This window comes from Hyaena hyaena, unplaced genomic scaffold, assembly GCF_003009895.1.
Source record: "Hyaena hyaena isolate Hyena2069 unplaced genomic scaffold, ASM300989v1 scaffold_689, whole genome shotgun sequence".
Lineage (NCBI taxonomy): Eukaryota > Metazoa > Chordata > Mammalia > Carnivora > Hyaenidae > Hyaena > Hyaena hyaena.
The window spans coordinates 646,625-660,906 of NW_024081322.1; the positions used below are offsets into that span (position 1 = coordinate 646,625).

A 14,282-nucleotide genomic window follows, 5' to 3' on the forward strand; every position below is an offset into this window, starting at 1 on the left:
CTAAAAGTTGAGTATATAATTTTAAGTCTATATATATTTTCCCATGTATTTTGTATTTATACTTATTTGCAAAAAGAAAGAAAGTGCAAGTAAAAACAAATGAGAAATGCAAAATAGCTTTCAATTACCTATTTTTGTTTTTCATATTTTTATTTTAAAATTAATTTCACCTATAATGACTACTCATTTAATGGTCTTATAGCTACAGACAAGCCATCTTTGACTTTACAATGACATATGTAAGAACTCATGTTACTTTTTTATTGAAAATAGAAATCCTGAAATATCTTCTCAACTATTTTGGACTGGCCATGAGGGGAAAGAAGCAGAGTGCAGCTAAGCAGAAAGAAAGAAAGAAGAAACATAAAGTTTTAAAACTGACTATACTGGGGTCTTCTACAATCACTCATTTTCTGTGCCTCGGTTTCCTCAAACATAAAAATAGTTTCTCAAATATTTATGAAATAAATGACGATCGAGTGGGCTGTAGCATTTAAAAGGGTCTTTGAAACTATCAGAAATACATCAGACCATCTTTACATTGGGATTTTTAAAAGCATCCCTTCAAATTATGCTTTCACTTCATCATACTAAAAACAAAAAGTTCTCAGGAAATTTTTTCACAGTGGTAACGCAATGCTATGAAAATAACATAATTTTTATATATCTACCTTTTAAATAAAAAGTAAGTCTGATACCAGTTATTGGTTAAGGGGTGTAAAATTTTAGACTAAGGCAAGAACTTAAACTATTCCAGTTACAACTGTATAGCTGATCACAAAGCTAACCTCAGAGGACATTTTAAGGAGTAAAAAGGCTAAATAAAGTGTCTTTTGAAATCTTATTTCAATGTTCTTTAAAACTCTTCATACTATATGTTTCCAGCAAAACCTACACTTCAGATAAGCATATCCCAGAAAGGACTTATTCATCTAAAGTAGAAAATGCAAATGTCTTTTCACAAAATCCCCAACAAAAAACTAAAGATAAATAAAAATATTATACTTCAATAACTTACCGTATGATAGCCTCGAGGCAAAGGTGGTTTGCCCACAGGATAAGGATCCACAGTGTCAATAATTGTTTGTCTTTCACCTTTCTGGTTGATTTTTCTAAATCTTCTTCGAGACTGTCGATGAGAAGCTTGACGCTGAAAATATTCTTCATTTTCATCCATATAGTCTACCTGAAAAAAAAAAACCCAAAAACATATTTCCTCAAATACAACATTCCATATTAAGATTAGACGCAGTATAAAACTTACAGATAACTCCATATTCATTCATTTAGCAAAGACATTTGTGGACAAACTATCTTTACAGACTAAGCGTTTTTGAACTTTCTGGAACTAATTGGTTTTGAGTAACTTTTCTTTTATGAAGAAGCATTTTCAGTTCCACTTAGGGCAATATGAGTAACTCTTGAATTTCCTGCAGTTTAAAGGGAAGGATATTTTCAGTAATCTTTGTAGTGATTTATTAGTGAAAGAGAACTCACAGGATACATTACTTCGCATTATGAAAGCAACAGTCCCATTGTCTGAACTCTGATGTATATGAGTAAATCTGTAAAACCCCCAAATCCCAAATGACTCAAACGGGACTGCCAGCAGAATGGCTTTGGTTAGGTTACTAGGGTTTCTCTTCCTACTTTCAATCTATGAATTCAGTTTCTTTTTTTTTATAAATAGTGTTATTTAAAAAAAATAATTCCTCATTTTCACCATTTTAGAAACTGATAAATGGACCAACTAGCATAAAAGTTACCTCAGGTCAATCCTCATCATACTTATGTAACTACCCACACTTTCTAATCCTAAATCTTCACTCACCACCATGTTACTTTCTTACTTAAGAGTAAATTTAGTGAAATTTTACCAAAGATTTTCACTACCTTTGGCAAGGAAGTTTTCATTCTAATAAATTTCTCTCTTCATCATAAGGGAAAATCCCAAATCTCTGAAAATAGACTTATGGCCTTTTACCAAATACTTTATTAAAAACGAAAAAAAAAAGCTTCCATCATCTTCTATATTAGGCCAGAAACCTGGGAGACTAGTATGCTGATTAAACACCCTGCTGAGATCTTGATCTCTCATTTTAGCTGAATTGTAGGATTTAAAAAATATATTGACCGGGGTGCCTGGGTGGCTCAGTTGTCAAGCGTTTGACTCTTGATTTTGGCTCAGGTCGTGATCTCACAGTCATGAGCTCAAGCCCCACATTAGACATCACACTGGGGGTGGAGCCTGCTTAAGATTCTTTCTCTCTCTTCCTCTGCCCCCTCTCTCCCGCTCGCACACTCTCAAAACATAAAGTTTAATATATATATATATCTACCATAAGAGATATACAAAAAACAGGACTTGGTTTCTTTAACTGTTGCCTGAATACATATTACCAAGACTCCTTTGAAGTATCTCACTCATTCCAATTCATATTAAGAGGGCTAAAATCCTCTAATTCAAAGATCCTCCCCAAATTCAATTAAAATGGCACTATCACAGATTGATTAACAAAGTTCAAGCACTAAGCATTTAGGCACTCGCCCCTTGAGTCTTCTACCTTCCTCATTTCATTGAATCTTATAAATAATTACAATATTAGGATTATGAACTCAGATTCATAATAATAAAAAATTATGGAATAAATAGAGTTATAAAATATATAATATATGATTATAAGTACTGTGTAAAAGTGCTTTTATTTTTGTAATTTTTTTTAGGGAAGAAAAGTCTTCACAAAAGTATTCTTACCACAATCATTTCAGAAGGCTCTAAAACAATGCATTCACAGCCACGCCTAAAGCTTCCTGCAGAACGCTTGCCAAAGCTAGGAAGAAAAAAAAGATTTATGAAATACAAATTGTGAATTTAGGCCAACTCTCCAAATAAATTAAAATAACTAACTAAATAAATAAAAACAAAACCAAAAACAACTGCTGGAGAAAAAGAAACCCTTTAATCATTATTTATATAGAACCATTCAAATTCGTAAATTTCAGACATATTTTTGTGAAAAAGTTCAATATCATGTTTCCAGATTAATAATGTAAGTAACAGAACACCAGTATGAACGTGTTTTATGTTAGCCTGTTTTACTTTTGTTTGTTTAATTTTATTTATTTTGAGAAAGAAAGAGAGAGAGGGAGAGTGTAAGTAAGCAAGGGCAGGGAGAAGAGAGAGAATCCCGAGTAGGCTCCCCACCAGTAGCAGCAGTGCAGGGCCCAACATGGGGCTTGAACCCATGAATTGTGGGATCCTCACCTGAGCTCAAACTGCGTCAGACAATTAACGAATGAGCCACCCAGACGCCCATATGTTAGGCTGTTTCAAGTTATTCCCAGCTAGGTGAAAACTTAGAATATTCTAATATTCTAATGAGAACTGAATCAATGGCAAGCTATAAAAATATACAAAGTATAAAATGTATATAAAATTTCTTCTATAATTTAACTTGTTTAGTTAAGCATTTCTTTCACCTAAAAAGTATGCTTAATTTTTCCACATTTTCAAATCAACTTATTCTAAGTAAGTTTAAGGACAAGGTATTCAACTTAAAACCTTTTCCTTCAGTCACCTGGGTGGCTCAGTTGGTTGAGCATCTGACTTCAGCTCAGGTCATGATCTCACCGTCTGTGAGTTGGAGCCCCGCGATAGGCTCTGTGCTGCCAGCTCAGAGCCTGGAGCCTGCTTCGGAGTCTGTCTCCCTCTCAACCCCCCGCCCCTCCCCCGCTCACACTGTGTGTCTCTTTCTCAAAAAATAAATGAATATCAAAATAAAATTTAAAAAAAACCCTTTCCTTAATTCAAGTGGATGGGCATATTACAAGCCCATTTCTCCTCAAACTTTCCACTAGCAAAGTCAGACATAGCACCTTTGTCCTACCTGTGACAACTCCCACCTTAACACAGCAGCAAATTTATTCTGCCATGCTCTGTGAACACTAGAGCCATGAAGAGAAAATTCTGGTGAAGGTAGGTAGTCCTGACTTGTTCTATTAATATATCACCTATCCCTCCCCAATTCACTACTGCAAAATTCTCCCTTCCCTCCAGTTGACATTTTTAGTAATCATTTTTAATAACCTATATCTGAGAAATAAAATTCTTCCAAAGAACTTTTTTTTAATGCAATTTTTTCCCCAGGTTAATTAATGAATTAGATATTTTGAGTGACTCCTATGGAAATTCTTGCTCCTTTCACAACCTTCTTTATATTGCAGTGGTACACAAAACCTCACATATTAGAAGCCAAACTATGGTTTAAAAAAAGTCATGTGAGATGAAGAAAACTTCTACTCATTTGTAGAGACAGACTAGGTTGCATATAAGTCCTTTCCTGTCCCAAAATTGTTTCTTCAAAAATGGAACTGTACTTGGCATATATCTGAAAAAAACTATTTAAATATTCATCTGTACATTCATATACACATACACAAACACACATATTTCTTTTTTTTTTTAATATATTTTTTTTTTATTTCTATGAGAGAGAGAGACAGAGAGAGAGACAGCGTGAGCAGGGGAGGGTCAGAGAGAGAGGGAGACACAGACTCTGAAACAGGCTCCAGGCTCTGAGCTGGCAGTCAGCACAGAGCCCGATGCGGGGCTCGAACCCACGAACCACGAGATCATGACCTAAGTGAAAGTCGGACACTTAACCGACTAAGCCACCCAGGCGCCCCGCCCCCACATATTTCTTTTAAGTGGAAAAATTAGCAAGAAGATATAATAAACCCATCTAGAATGTTATTTAATGTGCAATTAAAGTGACCTAAATCTTTAAGTATTCTTACCTTAGTTTACAATTAAATACCACTAAAATGACATAAAGTCTTCAGTACACACAAAAATTTGTTTCTGGCTTCTGAACTACCTGATTACAGTTTAAAATTTTCACAATGAAGTTTATAATTTAATGATACACTACAAATTAAGAAATAATCTCAATGTGTTAGTAAAATATGTAGCAGGTTTAATCCTGTTACAAGACTAGGTAAAAATATATAAAGTATGTTTAAGGATTAACATTTAATAACATTAAAGTCTAAAGAAACTCACAACTACATAACTTTTTAAGGTTTTTATTTAAATTCCAGCTAGTTAACATACAGTGTAATATTAGTTTCCGGGGTAAATCATAGAGATTCAACACTTCCATATATCAGCCAGTGCTCATCACAAGCCCCCTCCCTAATCCCCATCACCTATTTCCCCCATCCACCAACCCACCTCCCCTCTGGTAACCAGCAGTTTGTTCTCTATTATAACTCTAATTTTCATCCTATTCTATTAAATTATAACACTGGACAACATAATAATAATGTTTTAGAAACATGACCCTGTTTTAAAATTTCAAATATTAAAAAAAACAAATCAAAATGTTTAGAACAGATACAACATGCATGTAATACTTAATAAAAATAACCTGTTAGAAGTGAGTTGCTTACAAACTTTAGCAACAAAAGGGGTTATGTCCACACAAACTATATGGTAGTCACTATTTTATGCCTAATTCTTGCACCAATAACTCACCCTACTTCAGAATTTAAGGTGTAAATCCTTGAACAAATTAGCCATTAGCTCAACAGAATTTTATGGTAGGACAATATTCACATACTCACTTGCATAAACACTATTACTTTGGAGATGAAAAGTTTGCATTCCCTAAAATATGCTATTAAAAAATATCTCCATGAGAGTCTTTTGGGAAATGAGATACACCAGAATCTGACGAAACTCCCTTTGCAGCCACAAAAAAACTCAAGTTCTACTGACTATCACAAATACGTGAACCACAGGAAAAATAACACTCGCTCTCAGGTAATTCCTTGAATATACTGAGCGGAAAAGGCAAATCCGCACAGAACACACTCTAGCAAAGGAGAATATGTTATTTCATTTAACCAACAACCTATTACTTCAAACATGGCCAAAAATCCAGAAGTACAATAGCCTCAAAAGAGCCAAAGAGTAGGTCATGAACGCACACACTAGGCCTGATGACTAGGTCTCTTGTCTCTAATGCAAAAATGACTTACTCCTAGCTTCCAAACCAGAAGGTGTAAGGTAGGAATGAACAGAGTATTAAAAAATGCTAGCTAGAAATTCATTAAGTCCACAAAATACGTTTGCTTTTCCTCTGTGACTCTTTTTTTTTTTAATGTTTTATTTATTTGTGTCTGTGTGTGTGTGTGTGTGTGTGTGTGTGAGAGAGAGAGAGAGAGAGAGAGAGAGAGAGAGCGCGAGAGCGAGAGCGAGCGAGCATGAGCAGGGGAGGGTCAGAGAGAGAGAGAGACAAAGAATCCAAAGACAGGCTCCAGGCTCTGAGCTGTCAGCACAGAGCCCTACACAGGGCTCGAACCCATGAACTGTGAGATCATGACCTGAGCCGAAGTCAGATGCCCAACTGACTGAGCCACCCAGGCACCCCTCCTCTGCGATTCTTTGAAACAATAAATATGTACACAAAAGTAAGTAAATATCATTATTTACTAAGTTTTTTAAAAATTTTGGACCAAGTTCTACACACTGTTTTAAAAACTCAGTTCTGGGAGCATCTGGGTGGCTCAGTCTGTTGAGCGGTTGGTTTCAGCTCAGGTCACGATCTCACGGTTCCTAAGTTCAAGCCCCACATTGGGCTCTGTGCTGACAGCTCAGAGCCTAGAGCCTGCTTCAGATTCTGTGTCTCCCTCTCTCTCTGCCCTTCCCCTACTCACACAGTCTTTCTCTCTCTCTCAAAAATAAACATTAAAAAAATAAAAATAAAAAAATAAAAACTCAGTTCTGAAACGTAAGTATAGAGCTAAAAAAGGAAACCAGATAGCAACATATAACAGATAAGACCCACCCTAGATGATATTGAGATCAATTCTTTAAAATATTTTAAATGATTTAGTGGAAAGAAATGGAGAGAAATCTGCAGGCTTGCAAATGACACAGATGTTTAGACAGTAAAGCACAAAACAAAGCCAGTAAGAATAAAGTACAGACATTTCAGTTTTAGTTTTATGTGAGTGCAAGAAAGCAGCAATCAGAGGATCCACTCTATACAATGAAATATCCTATGTGAACAGTAATGAAATGTACACACCATTTAATATGACATTAAACAATAAGGGATTCTCATGTTTTAGTTAAAAGACATAAATGAAAAATAGAAGTCTTTAAAGCACTAGCACAGTAAGCTGCTAACATAATAAATAACAAATAGTACACAAAATCACACCTCAAAATGATGAATACACTAGGAGGTAATTTTTAAAATAATCTTTTAATGTTTTTTATTTATTTCTGAGAGAGAGAGAGAGAGACAACATGAACAGGGCAGGGTCAGAGAGAGGAGACACAGAATCTGAAACAGGCTCCAGACTCTGAGCTAGCTGTCAGCACAGAGCCCAACGTGGGGCTCGAACCCACGAACCGCGAGATCATGACCTGAGCCGAAGTGAGATGCTTAACTGACTGAGCCACCCAGGCACCCTGGAAGTAATTTTTAAAAATGAAAATTACTATACCTTACTTATACCAAACCATGTAAAACCTATGATTCAGCACTTTCCTAGCAAAGTTTCTAAGGGGAAAAACACAGAACTGAAAAGTTTCCAACAAAAAAATTAAGGAATTCCAAAGGGCTTTTTCTAAGATCAGAGGCACAAATTTAAAACAATACTTCTTCAGTCTTATTAATACCAGCTGAAAGCTGGTATCATTTAAGTTTCTAAAATCATTATTTAAGAAAATTTATAAATGACACAAATTAAATAAGAACATGGGTAACTTAAAAAAATATACCTATAATCCTTAAGGGTTTCAAGAAAAGTCATAAATTTAGAAGTCAGAAGAATTAGGGGGGAGTGGAGGGAGGGAAGGAAGAAAAGTTATAAATCAGTAAGGATTATTTCAAAGCTATGTGACTGTAGTCTGCTCCAAATGCTCCTTGGTGCCGCTGCAGAAATGGGCAATTAGTCCTATTAAATGTATTCTTTTTTTATTATTGTTAAGCATTACAAGAGACTACACAAAGCAATCTATAGATTCAATGCAATCCCTATCAAAATCCCAAAAAGCCAGTTCATATAAAATTGCAAGGGGCCTACTTAGCCAAAAGACTGACACTTTTGATCTCAAAACTTACATCAAAGCTATAGTAATCAAAACAGTGTGGTACTGGCTTAAATACAGACGTATAAACCAATGAGATAAAATTGAGAGTCCAGAAATAAACCCATGTATCTACAGCTAACTGATTCTAACAAGGGTGCCAACCTCAGTCAATGGGGGAAGAACAGTCCCTTCAACAAGTATGCTGGGACAGCTGTATTTCCACATAAAAAGAAGAAGTTAGATCCATACCTCTTACCACATACAAAAATTCACTGAAAATGGATCACTGACCTAAACTTATAAAGTCCATACAACTAAACTCTTAGGGGGAAAAATGGTATAAATTTAATGACATCGGATCTGGCAATGGATTTTCCCCCCTTCCTAGTTTTTATTTAAATTCCAATTAACATATAGTATAGTACTAGTTTTAGGTGTAGGATTTGGTGATTCATCACTTACATACATAAGTGCTCATTGCAACCCTCCTTAATACCCATCGCCTATTTAATATATCCCCTGCCCACTTTCCCTCCAGCAACTCTCAGTTTGTTCTCTATAGTTAAGAATCTGTTTTATGATTTGGCAATGGATTCTTTTTTTTTTTTTAATTTTCTTAATGTTTTTATTTATTTCTGAGAGAGAGAGAGAGAGAGAGAAAGAGAGAGCGAGCAGGGGAGGGGCAGAGAGAGAGGGAGATACGGAATCTGAAACAGCCTCCAGGCTCTGAGCTAGCAGTCAGCACAGAGCCCAACACGGGCCTTGAACCCATGAACCATGAGATCATGACCTGAGCCAAAGTTGGACGCTTAACTGACTGAGCCACCCAGGAGCCCCTGGCAATGGATTCTTAATATGACACTAAAAACATAAGCAGCAAAAGGAAGATTAAAAACTTATGTGTATCAAAGGACATGATCAAGAAGCTGAAAAGACAATCTACAGAATTGGGAGGAAATATTTGCAACAATACATTTGAGAAGTGCTTAATTATTCAGAGTATATAAAGAACTCCTACAATTCAACAACAAAAAGACAAACCGCCTAATTAAAAAAATGAGCAAAGTACTTGAATAGACGTTTCTCCGAGAAAGTATACAAATGTCTAGTAGACACTTGAAAAGCTGATCTACATCCTGAGTCATCAAAGAAAAGGAAATCAAAACCACAATGAGATACTATTTCACACCTGATGCTATATGTGAATGAGATACTAAGATACTAGGATAACTAATGGTTATAATTTTTTTAAAAAAATAGCAAGCGTTAAGGAGGATACAGAGAACTTGGAACTCTTGTATTTTGCTGGTAGTAGTGCAAAGTGGTGCAGTCACTGTGGAAAACAGTTTGGTGCTTCCTCAAAAAGCTGAACAAGAGAATTACCATATGACCCAGCAATTCCATTCCTAGATAAATACTTAAAAATACTGAAAACAAGGACTCAAACAGACATTTGTACACCAAAGTTTACTAAAGCATTATTCACAATAGCCAAAACATGGAAACAACACAATGTTGATCACTAGATTAATATATAAACAAAATGTGATAAATACATACAACGGAATATGATTCAACCATTAAAAGGACTGAAGTTCTGATACATGCTACAGCCTGGATAAGCCTTGAAAGTATTGTGCTAAGTTCAATAAACCAGTCACAAAATGACATATGCTGTAAGATTCTACTTAAATGAAATATATAGAACAAGAAAATTCATAAAGACAGAAAGTAGACTACAGATTATTGGGGGTTGTAGGAATGCTCAATGTTTACAGAGTTTCCATTTGGGGCTATGAACATAAAGTCTGGAAACAGGTAGTGGTGATGGTTGTGCAGGTATGATAGTAATTAATGCCATTGAATCATACGCCTTAGTTAAATAGCTGGGGCTCAGACAGAGGAGCATGCGACTCTTGATCTCAGGGTTGTGAGTTCAAGCCCCATGTTCAATGTAGAGATTATAAATAAACAAACAAACAGACATTTAAAAAATAGCTAAAACAGCAATATTTTATATAAGAATAAAAAGATTGAGTTTCTTGGCAAAAACTTGGGACTTGAATAAGAAAATATAAAGATACTACTTTGACCAAATAATAGCAAATCTTAGAGACAAAGAGTTAACTTTGATGATGGAATTATACCACCGACATGCCTGGAATTGACCTCTTTTCTACATTAATTAGCAATGAAGTGAGAGAAGTTGTGGGTGCAAGTGGAACCAGGAAGAAATGGGGAGAAGGTAAACAAATATTACTGAAATATTTTTGAAGAGTCAGTTATGCCTACATTCTACTTTCATCCAGCATTAATCCCATTTTTATATTATCACTAGCTATAAATTTGAGAGTAGTGACACCCTAGCCCCATCACCACAATTCTGCTTCCTATTCCTCTTCCAAATACTCTCTGGACCCATACAACAGAATCAATATAAACTTTGTAATCAATACTGAGCTTACAAAAAACTCACTAAATATAAGCCACTGTTCTTATATAGTTTGTATGTAAGAATGTATGTATGTTCTACAAAAGATGAGTACACAGGGAAGTTGTGAATACAGACAGAATAGTGAGTACCATGAGTTTAATAAAAAAGACTGTCGTCGCATGTGCTTCCTACAATTGCATATCAAAACCAAAATAGATTTGTAGAATTTCAGAGGTAAGAAAAAAAAAAAACTTGGAAAATCCTATAGTACAGTGTCTCTTGGCATTTTTTTCTTCAGCTATAATCCAAGGTACTTCATTCAAAGGTCCTCAAACATTTATAATTTAAATAAAGTCCCTAAGTGTTAATATGTGTGACCAAAGCACTCTCCCTGTAAGAACTGACCCTCTAATTCCATTTTTATTTCACAATTGAAGAAACTTAGCCAACCTATCTAAGGGAAAGTTAAATGAGATGCCCGAAATCACAATCAGATTCCATAATACAGGATCTTATCATACTAAACTGGCCTTCCCTTTTCTCTTGCTTTCTGCTATAGCCCTCTTCCTCATTCAAAAACAAACTCTAGTCTTTGGTAAGCTTGCCATTTATGAGGAAGAATCCCCAGACCTCCTATGGAATATTGTTACATTGTATCACATTTACCCATAAAGCACAAACCCAATGACAAGTGGAGAGCAGAACTTGGTTAAAAGGTACATTCTCAGACTGGCTAGGCTCACTCACTGCCTAGTTGAGGGAAAAAGACAAATCAGCTTTTGTAATTCAGAAGGCAATTCAAATTCAGCAAAATTACACATGACCATTGAGAGCTTGAGGGTTACCCTGGAATAGGCAAAGATCTGAATGTCAAATCTATAAAAACCACGCTTCTCCAGGCAGCTGCTGCCAGAACTTCAACTTTAGAACATCTGTTTCTTTGAAACGGCACTCATAATACTACATACCATGATAAACAATGATATTTTTGAAGTTTAAATTTCTTAATTTTTAAAGTGACATCACTTTATTTTTAAACTTTGAACTAAATTATTAAAAAAAACCTAATTCCTCTCTCTTGAGAATTTCAGTCTTTCTATGTATACACATAAATACAAATACATATGTATAATAACTTTCAAAAGCAAGAAAGATGTAGGTAACAGTTATCAATGAGACTGGGCCTGAATATTTAAAAACGTTTTAGCCCCTTCTATACTAGATACCAAACAGTCTTTCACTATAAAGTTATAAAGTCAGAGAGCTATAAAGTCAGAAGCTATAAAGTCAGAGAGAAAGATATAGGGAGATATGAAGTATGCTATATGTGTTTTAAGAATGATGATAGTCTTCTGGTTCTACATAGTATGAAAATTTAATTACTACAGCCTATTTTAAATCCTTCTAAAACTGTTCTGTATAAATACACTGTACAGTTTGGCTTTCAACTATTAACCTCAATATAATTTCAGAATGTCCTTATAATCTTATATTAAACAACCATAGAAGACAACTAAAAGTGATGCAGGTTTACTTTTGGTGAATATATCGGTTCTCTGCGCTATTAAAAAAAAAAGAAAAAAGTTAAAACTCACATAAATGGTTACTAAAAAGTCCACTTACAGCGTAACAAGCAGGTTATTCCTAAATACTCATACTCATAAATTAGTACAACTAATTTAGGAATGGTTGCTCCAAAAACAGTTTAACAATCCAAACTTTCATTCACATTAAGATTCTGTATAGAACAAATTTAAAAAGAATTACAAATTGTTGTAAAATTGAAGTAAGCTAACTTCAATATTTTTTACAAGTGCATAATGCAATGACTTCATAGTACTAAAAATATGCAGACAAAAATTACTAAAAACAATTAGTCTTCTATATAGTGTAAAACACACACAATTTTAATAGCGTGATAAACTTTCTTTCAAGTTCAAGACCCACAACAAGAAAGCACAAATGTCTGAAAATATAAAGTCTTACCTAGTTTTCATAAATGCCTTTGGTAATGATACACCAGACAGGGTACTGCAGGGTCTTTCTCTGGTAGGGCTGTCTTGTCCTAACTTTCTGTGACCACATTTTCCCCACCCACGTTGAGTCAGGAGTATTTTCCACCAGTGTAAGTTTCCACGAAAGGCAGTTGCTGAACACAGAAGCTTCTTCTATCAGTGTCCCTAAACTTGCCCTTTGTATGGGCCTCCACATTCTTGTTGTACGTCAGAACTGCCCAGTGGAATGCAATTCCTCAGTATTGGAATGTAAACTTATTCATGTCAGGCTATACCCAGCAAGGGAATACACAGCAATCAAACTGAGATTATACTGGTGGGCATTCCCAATTTATAAAATGATTTAAAATGTAACACTTTAAAAATACCAATTTTCCATACCTTATTTCTGGATAATGATAAGTAGTTACTAAATTTCACTTCCTTCCTTAAGAATCTAAATAAAATGACTGAACTGATGCTCCTAAATCAAAATCAATCTATTTATTTAGGGCTCACTATATATTCATTCATATGACACTGCCTTTAAATAGAAGAATATCAACTTTAGAGGGGAAAAAAAATCTAACAAGTAACTGCTGATGCCATCTATCCCATTCTCAATCAGTAGAATATTCAGGAGTAAATTTTAATATAAGTATAAAAGGAACATCATCTGAAAAATTAGCATAAAAATGCATTTCATCTTTTAAAATATTTTCCTCATTCATTAGCTTAACCAAAAGGGAAAAAAAAGGTTACAGCTATTTAAAACAAAAGCATACACACACCAAGTATACTACATATAAGTTACATATGTGTGTAAATTACCAACTGTTTCTAAAGCACGGCCTTTAACAAGCTCCTATTTCAGAAATAACTATTTGGGAAAACTAAATACACATTTAAGAGTCTTTAAATTTCGTTCAAGGCTCATTTAGAAATAAATATTCTAACAATCATCACCCTGCACAAATTAAGAGAGGTGGATTGCTCCATGGCAAATCTCAGCATTTAGACTTTGCTTAAAATACAGCACAAGAAAAAAAATTACAAGGGAAGGCCTCGTAAGCTGTGTTTTTTTTCTCCACTCTGTTCAGTAGCCTGTTGTCTATTTAAGTATGAGAGAAGTACTAAACATTTGATATTTAAACTATTAACATTTTAATCCTTTAAAAATAAAAAAATCTAACCTGCCCTGTCTTCAAAATCTTTGATGCACCAACAACAGCAATAGCAATGCCACCTTCTATCTGAGCTCTTTTCTCTGCGGCAATGAGCACTCCCCATTTCCCTGTGTGTTTTCTTGCAGTGAGTCCATGCGGCCGTAGCTTGTGCAGAAAGCCAACATTCCTTCTGAAGGCTAATTTCCTGCTTCGATGACCCACCCACCCTCCTGGCTGCAGTTATGTGTTACGCATGTTGTATGGGCACTGTTTCCGCATACCAGCCTCATGACCTCAGCGGCTGCCTGACAGATGCTCTTTTATCAATTTCTATTAATTAATTATCTACCCTCTTGTAAGTCAAGGGCAAGTTGGGAAATCTGCAATGTCTGCTCTCCTATGAGTCTCCAAGGTCAAATGTTTAGATGTGCTCAGCAATGCAATTTTGTTATTAGAATTTATCTAAGCTGTACTATACACATTGCTTTCCACCAAAGGGATGCTAAATTGTATACTTGGCTTGAGGGATTGTCATGGGGGGAAAAAAGCAGCATACATTTAAATCAAAACAACGTGGGAAA

At 35.1% G+C, this 14,282-nt stretch overlaps 1 protein-coding gene across 6 annotated transcripts in view; it reads right to left on the reverse strand.

Annotated features, from left to right (window-relative positions):
- The window catches only part of RAPGEF2 (Rap guanine nucleotide exchange factor 2), a 246,596-nt gene that overhangs the window by 118,385 nt on the left and 113,929 nt on the right, over positions 1–14,282 (reverse strand). For all 6 annotated transcript variants that reach the window (XM_039217432.1, XM_039217428.1, XM_039217429.1 and 3 more), the window contains exons 5-6: positions 2,756–2,831; positions 1,019–1,186 (exon numbers count right to left, since the gene is read on the reverse strand). In XM_039217432.1, coding sequence (XP_039073363.1) covers positions 1,019–1,186; positions 2,756–2,831 — 244 coding nt within the window. The remainder of the gene's footprint in view (positions 1–1,018; positions 1,187–2,755; positions 2,832–14,282) is intronic.